The sequence below is a fragment of the Watersipora subatra genome, chromosome 11 (assembly GCF_963576615.1).
Source record: "Watersipora subatra chromosome 11, tzWatSuba1.1, whole genome shotgun sequence".
NCBI lineage: Eukaryota > Metazoa > Bryozoa > Gymnolaemata > Cheilostomatida > Watersiporidae > Watersipora > Watersipora subatra.
Window position 1 is genome coordinate 35,999,747 of NC_088718.1, and position 12,393 is coordinate 36,012,139.

At 35.9% G+C, this 12,393-nt stretch overlaps 1 protein-coding gene across 3 annotated transcripts in view; it reads left to right on the forward strand.

Moving 5' to 3' along the window:
- LOC137408288 (uncharacterized) overlaps nucleotides 1-12,393 on the forward strand; it is a 67,412-nt gene that overhangs the window by 38,153 nt on the left and 16,866 nt on the right. For all 3 annotated transcript variants that reach the window (XM_068094747.1, XM_068094749.1, XM_068094748.1), the window contains exons 2-4: nucleotides 3,538-3,713; nucleotides 7,499-7,597; nucleotides 9,675-9,776. In XM_068094747.1, coding sequence (XP_067950848.1) covers nucleotides 3,538-3,713; nucleotides 7,499-7,597; nucleotides 9,675-9,776 — 377 coding nt within the window. The remainder of the gene's footprint in view (nucleotides 1-3,537; nucleotides 3,714-7,498; nucleotides 7,598-9,674; nucleotides 9,777-12,393) is intronic.

The window sequence follows — 12,393 nt, forward strand, 5'->3', positions numbered from 1 at the left end:
ACACATTGTCATTTGAGGGGAACGTCATATTTTTCTTCACATTCATGCATGTTTTTGTCATAGCTTCCCTCGCGAGTAGTTTTTCCTTCCGTCTATAGCTCTTCTGAAGAGTACTATCAATGGAATTATTGCTCAGGTTCAATTATTATAACAACGGCATGATCATTATAGCATTGGCTTCAATTACTATGTCATAGCCATAACAGTTGAAGCATATTATGCGAACAAAAAATCATCCTCCACATAGTTATCCATTATTAGTGATGAGCTGAGATGATGTTAGCAAAAGATCGTTCCCATATTAATAGTTATGCATTATTAGGGATAAGCTGGGCAGTGCAAAATAATGGGTAAACTTGCTAAAAATGTCTACGAGAAATATCATTGTAAACGGCTAACAAAGCATGACTCACTAAAAATAGATCATCTAAAGTTTTCTGACCCTTCAATTAAAAACTGGCAAAATTGCCCTCTCCTGGTCCAAACTCGGCTTGGTGTGAATAAAAAATATAGCTCCCTAAAAGTGTTCAGAGATCGGCCACAAAAACGCGGTTTGCAAATCGGCTGGTGTGAATGCAGCTCAACAACACCAAACTTTGTTGTTCACAGAAAAAGTGCTCATAAGTCTCTGTAAGCATTTGATAATAGTAAAAAGCTCTGATGAATTCCTGATGAATTTTGACCTTCGAGATACCGATTTGACCTCTGGCCCAGAGTTTGTTAACAACTATAATAAGATAAATGCATTTATACAATGAGAAACATTTTCAATTTTGTCTCGCAGTTATTTTATACATGACTTTGAAGGACATTAGTGGATGAAGTGGCTAAATTCGTTTAAAAACCTTTTTGATTTTATCATAAATATTGGCATATTGTATTCCTGTCGATACCTCTATGAAATAGACAGAGAATAGGTTGGCTTATTTGGAGCCAACAAGTGGCTAGCATAAGAAGGTATTGAATTTCACCATGCCTATCACTCTAGGGTCAGTTGTATAGGTATAGAGATATTTATAGTAGCAATCTTTCTCGAATGCTCTTGGGCTGATCCAGTGAACTTTACTTCAAAACCAACACACCACCCTTAGTCCACTCCATGGAAAAGAACATAGTACACATCGTTGCTTTCTAGTTAATAAGGCAGTTTTGTCAATGGCTGAGTGAAATTTTGTTTATAATCTCAACTGAAAGAAATACAATATCAAAAACAGCAACATTAATCTCATAGGAAACAAGCAAAGCCTTTTTAGTTCTGTCCTTGATCATTTCTCTATGACTCATAGTTCGCTAGAATTTAAAGCTAATGACAAGCTATGATATGGGATATGATTGCTGATGGGTACTTTGTGACAGCGCTATATCAAGACATCTTCCAGCAGACGTCAGACTTCATACAGAATATTTATACTGGATATGATTTACTAACAATTTGGTTTAGGATGCTTTGAAAAACAAAAATGGTTTAGTACGAGTCAGCGGCAATGACCTCTATCAATTCAACCTTCATGTAGTTCAAGCGGTCAACTGCTGAGATTCTGAAGCAGAAAGCTTTTTACTCTATTTCAAGTTAAAAAGAAAAATGAGACTATTACAAGTGTTAGTGGTCGACAGATGGAGCGATGGCGAGGTGATAATTGCCCCTCTGGTCTTCACATCTAATTATGTAAATTATAAAACTACCATTACTATCCTACTGGAGCACATCGTCATGACAACGATTTGATTGTTTCTCTGATAAACTATATGTATTATGGCTATCATTGCAAAAAGTAAGCAAAAAGTTGCGCTCTAACACTTGCTGGATGAAAAATTGTATTCCGTTAAACAAAAATTGTGTTTTTAAATTATGTTAAACATTTCACTATCTGATTGCTTTAGGAATTTTAATAACAGTTGGTAGTAAGCCCAGCGGTGTCCGAGATTTATTTTATTTTCAATCAAACAGCCCAAGGGTGAGGCTTTAGGAGGCTGGTTTTCAAGGATTAGACAAAGTTTTGAACCCAAATATTTTTGACAACCTGGTTAAAGGCACAGAACTTATGCGTCAGAAGTTAGGATGAAATCGGCCAAAAAATTGTGGGGAACCCATGGCGTTTACAGGGATTAACAGACATACACACAAACACATATACGTATGATGACAAAACAGGATTTTTTGATAGAGATGAAACAGCAATTATTGGAATACATATTCTTATTTATCTTGCATCGACATCATAATAGTTTTCATATCCCTTATATCTAAGGAATATGAAAACTATTAAGACATATGTTAGTACATAATTGCATGCCAAAATTCACCATACCTATGTATTAGTGGCTGCCCATGTCAAGCATATGTATCGACTTTTTTTGTACAACTATTTGTACTTAATCGCTGATTTTCCTTAATACCTGCGCTTGCTAGTATGTTGACCAACAAGGTTTACTGATATCTGATGTTTCTAGATGATTTTCTGTTATTATTAGCCACAAAATGAATTATCTTATTTAAAAAATTATCAAGATACAGAAGATGCTGTGATTGGCTAACAGAATTAACCAATCAGACATGAAAGATGTAAAAGCCCTCGCAGCTTATTGGCTAATACAGCTAGCCAATAAGACAACTAATAGAATAGCAATCAAATCTTATTGGCTAATAAAATTAGCTTGTGAAACACAAGGGATGCAGTAGCACTCACATCCGATTGGCTAACCGAATTAACCAATCAGAAGTGAGTGATGTAAATTTGCTCAGACCCAGCTTGTTCTACCTGACACCAAACACATTAGTACCTGTGAAATTCTAAACTTAACACCTACAGACAAGTGACTATGAGATAGCGACTAAAGTTTTTTGATATAGCTACAATGTCGCATAACTATGCGACACTGGTGCCAATATCAGCGTTCTTTATCTGTTCTATGCACTGTAGGCCGGATTGTGATGAGTCAAGTAGTAACTTTTAACATTTTCTATAACAATTACATAGTAAGGCATTAGGCGGAGCCCGCTGTAAGCTTGCCAATAAAGAAAGTTTAGCTGTAATCCTAGATTACTTCGCTGTGATTTCTCTGGTCTGCATGTCAACTACAAAGCAATGATTTCACTGTGATTAGGATCAACTGAAAATTGTACATTATATTTCAGACAAGTTGCCAAAAAGAGCTGATGATATAAATGTCTACTTGTCACTAGTGATTGGTGCTTGTAGCACCTGCAAGGTGCTGTCAAGAGTAAACTCAACTACCACTGTTACTTGAAGAGTTTGACCTTTTTTATAATTTTTGACCCTTACAAGCCTCCATATAAGGTGGCTCTTTTTAAATGGTTGTTGTGTCTGTTTTGCTAGACTATAAATGGCTGAATGCAACAGCAGCCTCTGAATAAAATTTGCCTTTCCTTTGGGCCTTCACTCATTTCGAGCTTTCCTTTCAGCGCAAATATAAAAAAATTATTACATATAAAAATTAATGTTTTACCGATGGCATTCCAACGATTGCGGTTGCCTTCTAGAAAAGGTCCATAAAATAAAACTTTGTGTTTTACAGAAGGCTTAAGCATGAGTGATGAGGATGAGCGGCTACCACCTGATATGCAAGAGTTTGAGAGACAACTCCTTGACAATATGGTTCCAGAGGAGAAGTTGCTAGCAGCGGCACAAAGTGGTCACGGACCAGTTGTTAAGGATCTCCTTCTACAAGGCACACCGATTCTGGTGAATGAGGTAAGCCATGCATGTGTTTCTTCAGCGGCTGTTACCAGTTAAAGGGTTACTCATGTAAAGTTTTAAAATATTTTATCCAAAAATTTATAAAATTTTCTACCATTTGAGATTATTTTTGTTGTTTTATGTTATCTGACTACCAAAATGTTTAAAATTTAAAATCGACAAAACTTGATCATGGTTAAAACGCCCGGAGTTTTGCTGATTTTAGTCCTGACACATCTTGGCAGTCAGATTGCCTAAAACGACAAGCAAAGTTTCAAATGATAACAAAAAGCCATTCTTCCAAATAAAATCTTTTAAAATTGGGTTTAAATGGCCTTTCAAACGCGATTAGCTCAAAAACTACACAACCTTAAGTTGCACTATCCTTAATTGTAGCAGCTGCATATTTCAGTTTTTCTTCTTTTTTGAGAATGTAATTGTTTGACGTTCTGCACAAATGACGCCATTCATCGTTCTGGCATGGAATGTTTGGAGGCACCTAGCCTTACTACGGGCCATTGATTGTGACACAATCGATAAAAAAGTTTTTGTTTCCCTCCTAGTTTTCTAGCCATCTGGCTAACCATCTGGCAGAGCTTGAGTAACTTCTGCCACGTGGAAAAAGGAATAGTGGTCTACTCTGCTCTTTAGCGCTTGGCCTGCAAACAGGATGTCAGAGTCCAATTTCTAAAAAGGCTGCTGGGGGAAACAGGAAGTGCATCCAACCTTTAGTTGCTCTCCACAACTGGGCATGTCCCTGGTCAGTGAGATTTTCTAGCCACTGAGCTCAGACATGTTTAGCCAAAATCACAAAATCATTATTTGAGCAAAAACTTTCTTAGAAACTCACAACCTCTGCTTGCAGTGAGCTAAGAAGACATACTCTAAGTAACAACCGCGGATATGGCTGGAAACGAAAAATGGTTGAACTGTTAAGAATACTACTTCTAGGTCAACTTGACACATTATTACTTCTAATACATGCCGCCGGTTGTCAAGTGGTGTCTTGGTACCTTGCCTCTGAAGATATAGATTTCTCCTTTGTCTTGACATAGGAATGAAAAGTGACACAAGTCGTCTGCTCAGTGACAGGTTATGACAAGCCAAGCTAGTGATTATCTCATATTCAAACAAACCCATGCATTGCTAGGAGGATTTAAAAATGAATTTATTTATTTGGTTTTAAAGTATTTTGCCTTACACTTATCCGTCTAGCCTTCAGCTCTTCTGTTAGTTGAACATGCACTCTAAAATGTGATTGATTTATAACGTGATAACGTTTGGAGTAGGAAACCATATCTGTCAAACAAGCCATATATCATAAGCATAAGTGATTTCATGATTTCAACAACAAATATATGAAACAGAACATAAGTGATTTGTTGATAACAGCGTCAGCAGTCAGCGGTCAGCGGTATGATTGCAAGGTCAGCAGTGTGCTGCTGACAGCAACTCAATATAGCTTCATTTGTGCAAAGAATGCAGAATTCCTAATTTTCTTCTAATATACTTTGTTTTCATTGAGCGGATGATGCCGATTTGGAATTGCAAGATAAGCGTTTCAATTTACATTCGCATGTTTCGGAACAACGCGGGTGCTTTGTTAGAAAAGATAAGGAATTCTACGCCAAGAAGTAATTGTTTTACTTAGCAGCGCGCTCTCGAAATAGAAACGACTCAAGTGTGGAAAATGTGAAAATAGAATAGTTTGAGCGACATTTTCGTACATATCATTCGCATGTGCTGTTTTCATTCTTCCTAAGAATGAAACAATCAATCAAAGTATACAAGTAACAAAACTCACTTTTGCTGTTTCCATCTTGTGGGTAACCTAAACTTTCGGATTCACTGTGTCATGAAAACATAGTGATTTTTCGAAAGTTAATTTGTCTGTAGCCATTGTCTTCACGCTGGCTCTATAGAATTAGCTAACAGGCAGTCAGTTTTACTAATTTATGCACACAGAAAAGAGTAATGTTACCAATAAACCGTCAAATGCGGTTGATACTTTGGTTACTGAGATGAAATTTTAATATATTTTGTTAGCCACGCCTACAATTAGTGTCTTTCATACCCTAAATCAACCATCTAATTGCCCCAAACTTATGAAGCAATGATTAATGCCATAGACTTCACCATCTACTAGCAGGAAACAAACATGATTGTAATATGTTTGTTTTTGATCAACAGCAATCGTTTTTTAGCTGTCACAGCGACGGCTTATCATAGGAAGGTGAGGCGCAATGGCGTTTGACTGTTTCCATAAACGACGCTCAACACTGCAGAAACAATACATACAAGTCTTGACTTGCTTGTAATAATAGCTTGGTATTGATCACATAGCTGTTGTTTGTGGCTTAGAAACAATTAGCTTGACACAAGAAATTGTTGGTGATTGTTACAGGTTGTTATGAGAGAATAAAGGTGAGCATTGTCTTTACAGGCTTACAATATGTGATCAAAGGCTTGCTAATGGCTACATTCAATTCTCAGCAGGCGTAATTTGTTATCGCGACCCCGAGGTTTTATGCAAGCGATTCGCTTTCATGTACTTTCAGCAATCGTAATTTAGTTTTCTTGGTTTCAACCCAGCACCGTCAAATACTAAATTAAAAAAAGCTGTTTCAAGAATTGAGGCATTCAAAAAGCCCATTTAGTTAATAGTCATAGATACAATATGGCTGGTAAGTGTAGGTTTTTTAAGGTATACTAGTACCTGGCAGTCTAGACTGCTGGGACTGGTCATCAGCGGTGTGCCAATAAATTAAAGAGAATAACTATGCGCACAACTCTTATGAAATGGCAGAAAGCCATTGATTAGTGCAGGTGTTAGCGTGTTAGTCCACCAAGCTAGATGTAGCACGTTCGAATTTTCTTTATAGCAATCTTTTATTTCAACCTGTAGCCGTGGCTTCCACCAGAGTGGTACCCTGGCAATCTCGAGTGTTGCAAGAGATCATCAGGTTTAATATCTAGCAGCGCAATTAATTCAAACAAGGCAAGGTTATCTATTGGTGCCGATAGTAGAGTGTCCATCTACCAGACTGAAAGTTATGAGTTTGAACCTTGTGAAAAGCAAAGTTTTTGTAACCTCTGAACGTGGCTTCGGACAGACGGAATCCACGGCTCTTATTATAGTAAAGAAGGTTGCCATCTAGTAAAGCTTTGCTAATACTCATCTCCCGTTACATGAGTTTTTTTATGTATTCAGGAGCCAATGCTATGTCGGCAAGATTTTTGTTGATACGTAATTGTGTAAAACCTTTTCTTTAGTAGCTAGGTGCATCTCCTCCCCATCTCCGTGCAGCAAATGATTTTATTTTTGCTCACAAATTCTATTTGCATGATAAAACTAGACAAATAGATTTGATTTTTTTGTTGTTGAAACTATCAAATAACTGAAGAAGATATTTGAAAAGGTCAGATATTTGAAAAGGTCAGATATTTGAAAAGGTCAGGTTCATTTACATATTTACTTTCAATATTCTAATTTTTTATCTCAATAAAGTGTGCAATCATTTTTGCACGAGCGTCTAAATATGAAATAGCAGGTTAGTAAATCATTTAGAATTATAACGTAAAAAAGAACTAGATAGTCTGAGATATAAAAAAAAGGAGATATTTGTGTTATATTTATTGGTAACCGTGGAAACAAAATGCAATAATCCTTGGTCTAAATGTTTTGCAAGAATATTGCTACAATCTGTCCCACACTTCAGACAATAGACTATTCAGCTTGTATCCATATTTGGGCATTCTTATAGCAGGTGTGTTTTAACTATCATATTCTTCTGCAACAGAATGGAACCACTGCGCTACACCAAGCAGCCCAGAGCGGATTCGCTGACGTTGTTAGAATACTTTTGGACCATGGTGCTGATATTGACACTCCCGACAGCGTGAGTACCCATTTCGCACTACTAGCTGTTACTCGTAGAGTGAGAGAATGAAGTTATACCATTGTACTAGAAATGAGCTGAAGCCGAGGCTATTTAAAATGATGTTGCTTAAAAACTAAAAACATAATTCCCGAACACTCGGAAGCCTTAACCCAAGATTATTTGGAAAGATGTTTTCTTACCTGGTCCGAGGCCAGAGCAAATTTGACTTCATGGTTTAGCTTAGGTTTGCGTTTGTACTTTTAGTCAATTTTCAACTTTTGGGCATATAGTAGGTTTCCAGGGGAGTACCAGAGTTTCAAATTGATTGGACTGATATTTCATGAGATATGTTCAAAATACTGAGTGCACTTTTATTCTAACCGAAGGAGAAATGATAAATGGTTGCTGACAGAACACTAGTTTCTAATGACAGACTGATTGAAGTTTTTGGTAATGAAGGATCACAACAGACAAAGCTATAAAGCTTCTCCTCGGCAACAAGAGAGTTACACTAATATTATGTTTTGTCTATTCATAAAATATGCACACTGGTTGGCGTACATCAATCGTTATGTTTTTTTAGTTACCTCTAAAACGTCACACATTTGAAAGAGTGGAAATGACTATTTACTATATTTGATTTCTGTTGTTTTCGTTGTTTTACAAGCTTTGAGTTTCAAAATGGTATTCAGTTCAATAGGAGTTGTGTTACCCTAGCTGTTTTGACCATTGATAAAAAGTTGTTACAGACGAACATGCATAAAATTTTTGTAGATTTTATCAGGGAGCATCGCTATTTTTTATCATTTGCAATTGTTTTTGATGTTTGAGGCGATCTGACTACCAGGATATTTCAAGATTAAAATTGACAAAATTTGATCGCGGTTAAAACGCTGAGATCAAGCGAAAGTGCGATTATAACGTCTATTGTTGCAAAAAGCCCAACCGAATAAACGCCGAGCGCTGCAACTTGAACGCAATAGTCGATATCAGCTATAGCAACGATCGTAACTAGTGACATCCTTTCTCATAAATTTTTCTTTTTAGTGCTTTAACTACGATCAAGTTTTGTCAATTTTAATCTTGAAACATCCTGGCAGTCAGATCACCTCAAACATCAAAAACAATCGCAAAGGATAGAGAAATGCCAATAATTTCCGATACCTAACAACAACTCTTGTAAGATTATTTTTAAAAATTGCTAGGAATGAATGGAAAATCTTTCCTGCAAGCAGATTACGGTCACACTAGATAAGCTGTAAAATATCAATGGAAAGCCAGTGATGAATGGTTGGAAGAAATAGCTCATAAAACTAGCAATATTGACGATAAAAGTGACACATAATTATTCGACGAGACTTCATAGATAAGATGTGCTTCATAGATCTAACAGCCTGCGACAATAAATATGTATTAGGACTATTTTTAAATGCATGCACAGGTCAAGTTGCTATAATATAATTCCTGTGGTGATTTATAGTATCCATTCGTTTGGCCTATTAATATAGTTTTTATGAATATTACACTCAAATGCCCATAATGTCAAATGTCATAAGGGCTCAGATGTAACCAACTCAAGTATCCAAACATGAGCTAGTCATAGTCGGAGCTACTAAATGATTGACTAGCTGTTAGGATCTTAGGAACTTTAGCTAGGACCAACTTTTAGTAGATTTTATCAGAAATTAACAGTCTTTTTCTATCAATTGCGATTGTTTTTGATGTACGACATGATCTGACTACCAGGATATTGACAAAACGTGATCACAGCTAAAACGCTCAAAAGAAACATACATGCCAAAATGACATCACTAGTTGTTATCGTTGCTATAGTTAATATCGGGTATTGCATTCAGACTTCAAGTTGATTACATGTGTCTACTCTGTCGATTTCCATGCAACTAAAAACGTCATAATCACAGTTTCATTAGACCTGAGTATTTTAACTGATCAAGTTTTATCGATTTTAATCTTTGAAACATGCTGGCAGTCAAATCAGTGATTAAAATTACCGAGACTTTCTGAAAAAATCTACTAAGTTTCTATGCATGTTTGTTTTTAACCGGGTTCTAGGACTAAATGTTTTCTACTACAGGAAGGTTACACAGCATTGCACAAGGCAGCAGAAAGAGGTCATCTCGATGTCCTTGGGCTACTTATTAATGAAGGCTGTCAAATTGACCTGCAAGACCAAACAGTAAGTCAATCACATCTTTAGACATTTCTATGATTTCTATACAAATTTTCTAACGTTTTCTTAAGTTGAGGCATCGATTCCCAATTCGTTTCTATCACTGAACCCCTGCAACTGAAAATGACAATTTTACACCTCTTTGTTTAAAGTGAAATAAAAAATGCTCAAATCATAACGAAAACCAGTCATATTAAGAACATATGAAAACAATATATTATTAGGTCATTCTAAAAAGAGTCTGACATTTTCACAAAGCAGCAAAATATAAAAACAACTCATTTTATGATCTTTGACTTTTCACTGCCTTTTCTCTACTGCTATCTCATCGAAACCTGGTTCCTTGTGGGTGAGTGAAATGCACAGACCATTTTCAGGATTGTTGGCATTACCATATTTATGTTTTATGTATAGAAGAGATGAAGATCCAGATTCACTTAAGCAGGTTGTTTCAAATATAACAAGAATTTTCAAAGCTCTTTGCGAGGCAGTTGGATAACTAGCCTTTACGATTGATTTTTGCACTTCTTAGGGAAGCCATGAGTTAGGGTGGCATTTGAAAGATCACAGAGTTGCAAGGGCCAAAAAGTGATCTCTACGTTTTAGTTTAAACAAGTATTACTAGAAATCTCGCTATATTGATTTTCCTTCTGCTGAGTTTACTCCCTGCACAGTCGAACGTCTACTTGCGTCGACATGCGATGTTAGATTTGTGTAAAGATTCAACTTCAAACCTCATGTAATTTCAAACTAATGACGAGACATTTAAAGTTTCTCAAAATGTCTAAAATCATAGAAGTTAAAAATATGAAATAAGTAAGCTAAGTTGGTTTTAGGTTTACATAGAATGTCTCTATTCCTAATGGTTAGGGCTGCACTGTTCACCTCTAGAATCAGTAAAGTTCCATCTTTGTTTGCCTGTCTCTGCAATAAAAATAAAATAAAAACTATTTTTATTGTCTTTTGTTAAATCAGTTTTTGTATCAGTCATATACTATATTTACTTGCCTGTTATGTGAAACTGTCTGTGATATCTAATTGAGACTCATGCTACATATTTTGTATGTGGAATAAAATAATTGAATTGTTATGCAATCTGTGATTTTAAAGACCTTTACAATGCCATTATAAAAGCATTTACGGTATTTATATATTTGATTTAATATATAGTAATTAGCTAACCGCTGAGTACTTTTTATATTATATATTATACTCTAAAATACTCTGCACATAGTGTATTGAGTTCTCTTTCTTTATCGTTCTTTACGAAACCAGTATTTCTTGCGATAATAAAAATATATACATGTATGTATTTATATGCTAACTAGAGTGCTGGAATAGGTTAAGGTTACTTATCTTTTTTCCAGATTGATTTTTTTTCTGGGGTCACGACAGCTCTTTTTCGTGCTTCTGCACTCATCAGGTGACTTGCGTTACATCGTTAACGGGAGTCACCTGATGAGTTCAGAAGCACGAAACAGACCTGTCGTCACCCCAGAAACATTAATCTGGAAAAAAGATAAGTAACCTGAACCCCTATTCCAACACTCTAGTTAGTTATAACACTCCAGACGTTTTAGAGCGTAGAGCGCTGTTAGCAGCAGGCCTGACTACTTCTCTATTATGTATTTATATATAAATATGTAAATAATTATATATATATAAATATGATGTAAATATATAGGTTATATATGTATATTTACTTTTATATGCAACTGGACTACATATTTCTTGGGCTGTTATAAAGTGGGAAAAGATTTTGGAACAAATTCAATTTCTATGTAGAAGGTTAACTAAATTTTTTTTTTAAATCACAGCTCTTCAACTCATTGTAAACTCTAACGCACTGAAGTGACAGTTGAAATGGTAGCAGTGTTGTCAGACTGGTCTCTATAACATATTTACAATCTAAATCACGTAGCGTCCAACATGAACCCTCTCTAGACCCACTGATACACTCTTGCTAAGCTAATCAACACAAGTTGTTGCAGCATTCATCCTGGGAACTTACAGCAAACAATGCATGAGCTATTATAGTGTGAATTGTCTCAGCGGACTATGTTTATGCATTCTCACTGACCCCAGGACAGGGTGTGTGAGAGTGCAGTAACTGTTGTTCCCGACTGTAGTGCGTAAGTCGAAAATCTCTCGCTAGCTCGAAGAGATTAACTATGAGTTTTACAAGTGGCTAGAATTCACAAGTTAAAAAAATTGAAGCGAGTACAATGAACTACAAGAATACAATATAGTTTGTTTAATTCATTCCGTAGTTTTATACTTATACATTTTTTTAAATTTTTGTTAGCTGTTTTACTCTAGCCAATTTGCAGTATTCCGCAAAGCTTCAAATATCTTATGCCGGAAATTACTTTGGGTTTAGAGCCAAATATTTATTTGATTTTTCATCGTATGTTGAGCTGATCATAGATGCGATTGTAGGTTGTTTTATAACACAAGACCTCAATTTAATAGACATAAACTATCATGTCTAATGGCTATGCACTTGTGACCTCACCGTTATCAGTAATATCTCGACTAAATTGGTCACACTCGTATCACCAGTCACACAGCCCACCTTTCATATAATCCTTATATGATATTTGATTTATCTTAACCGTCTGCC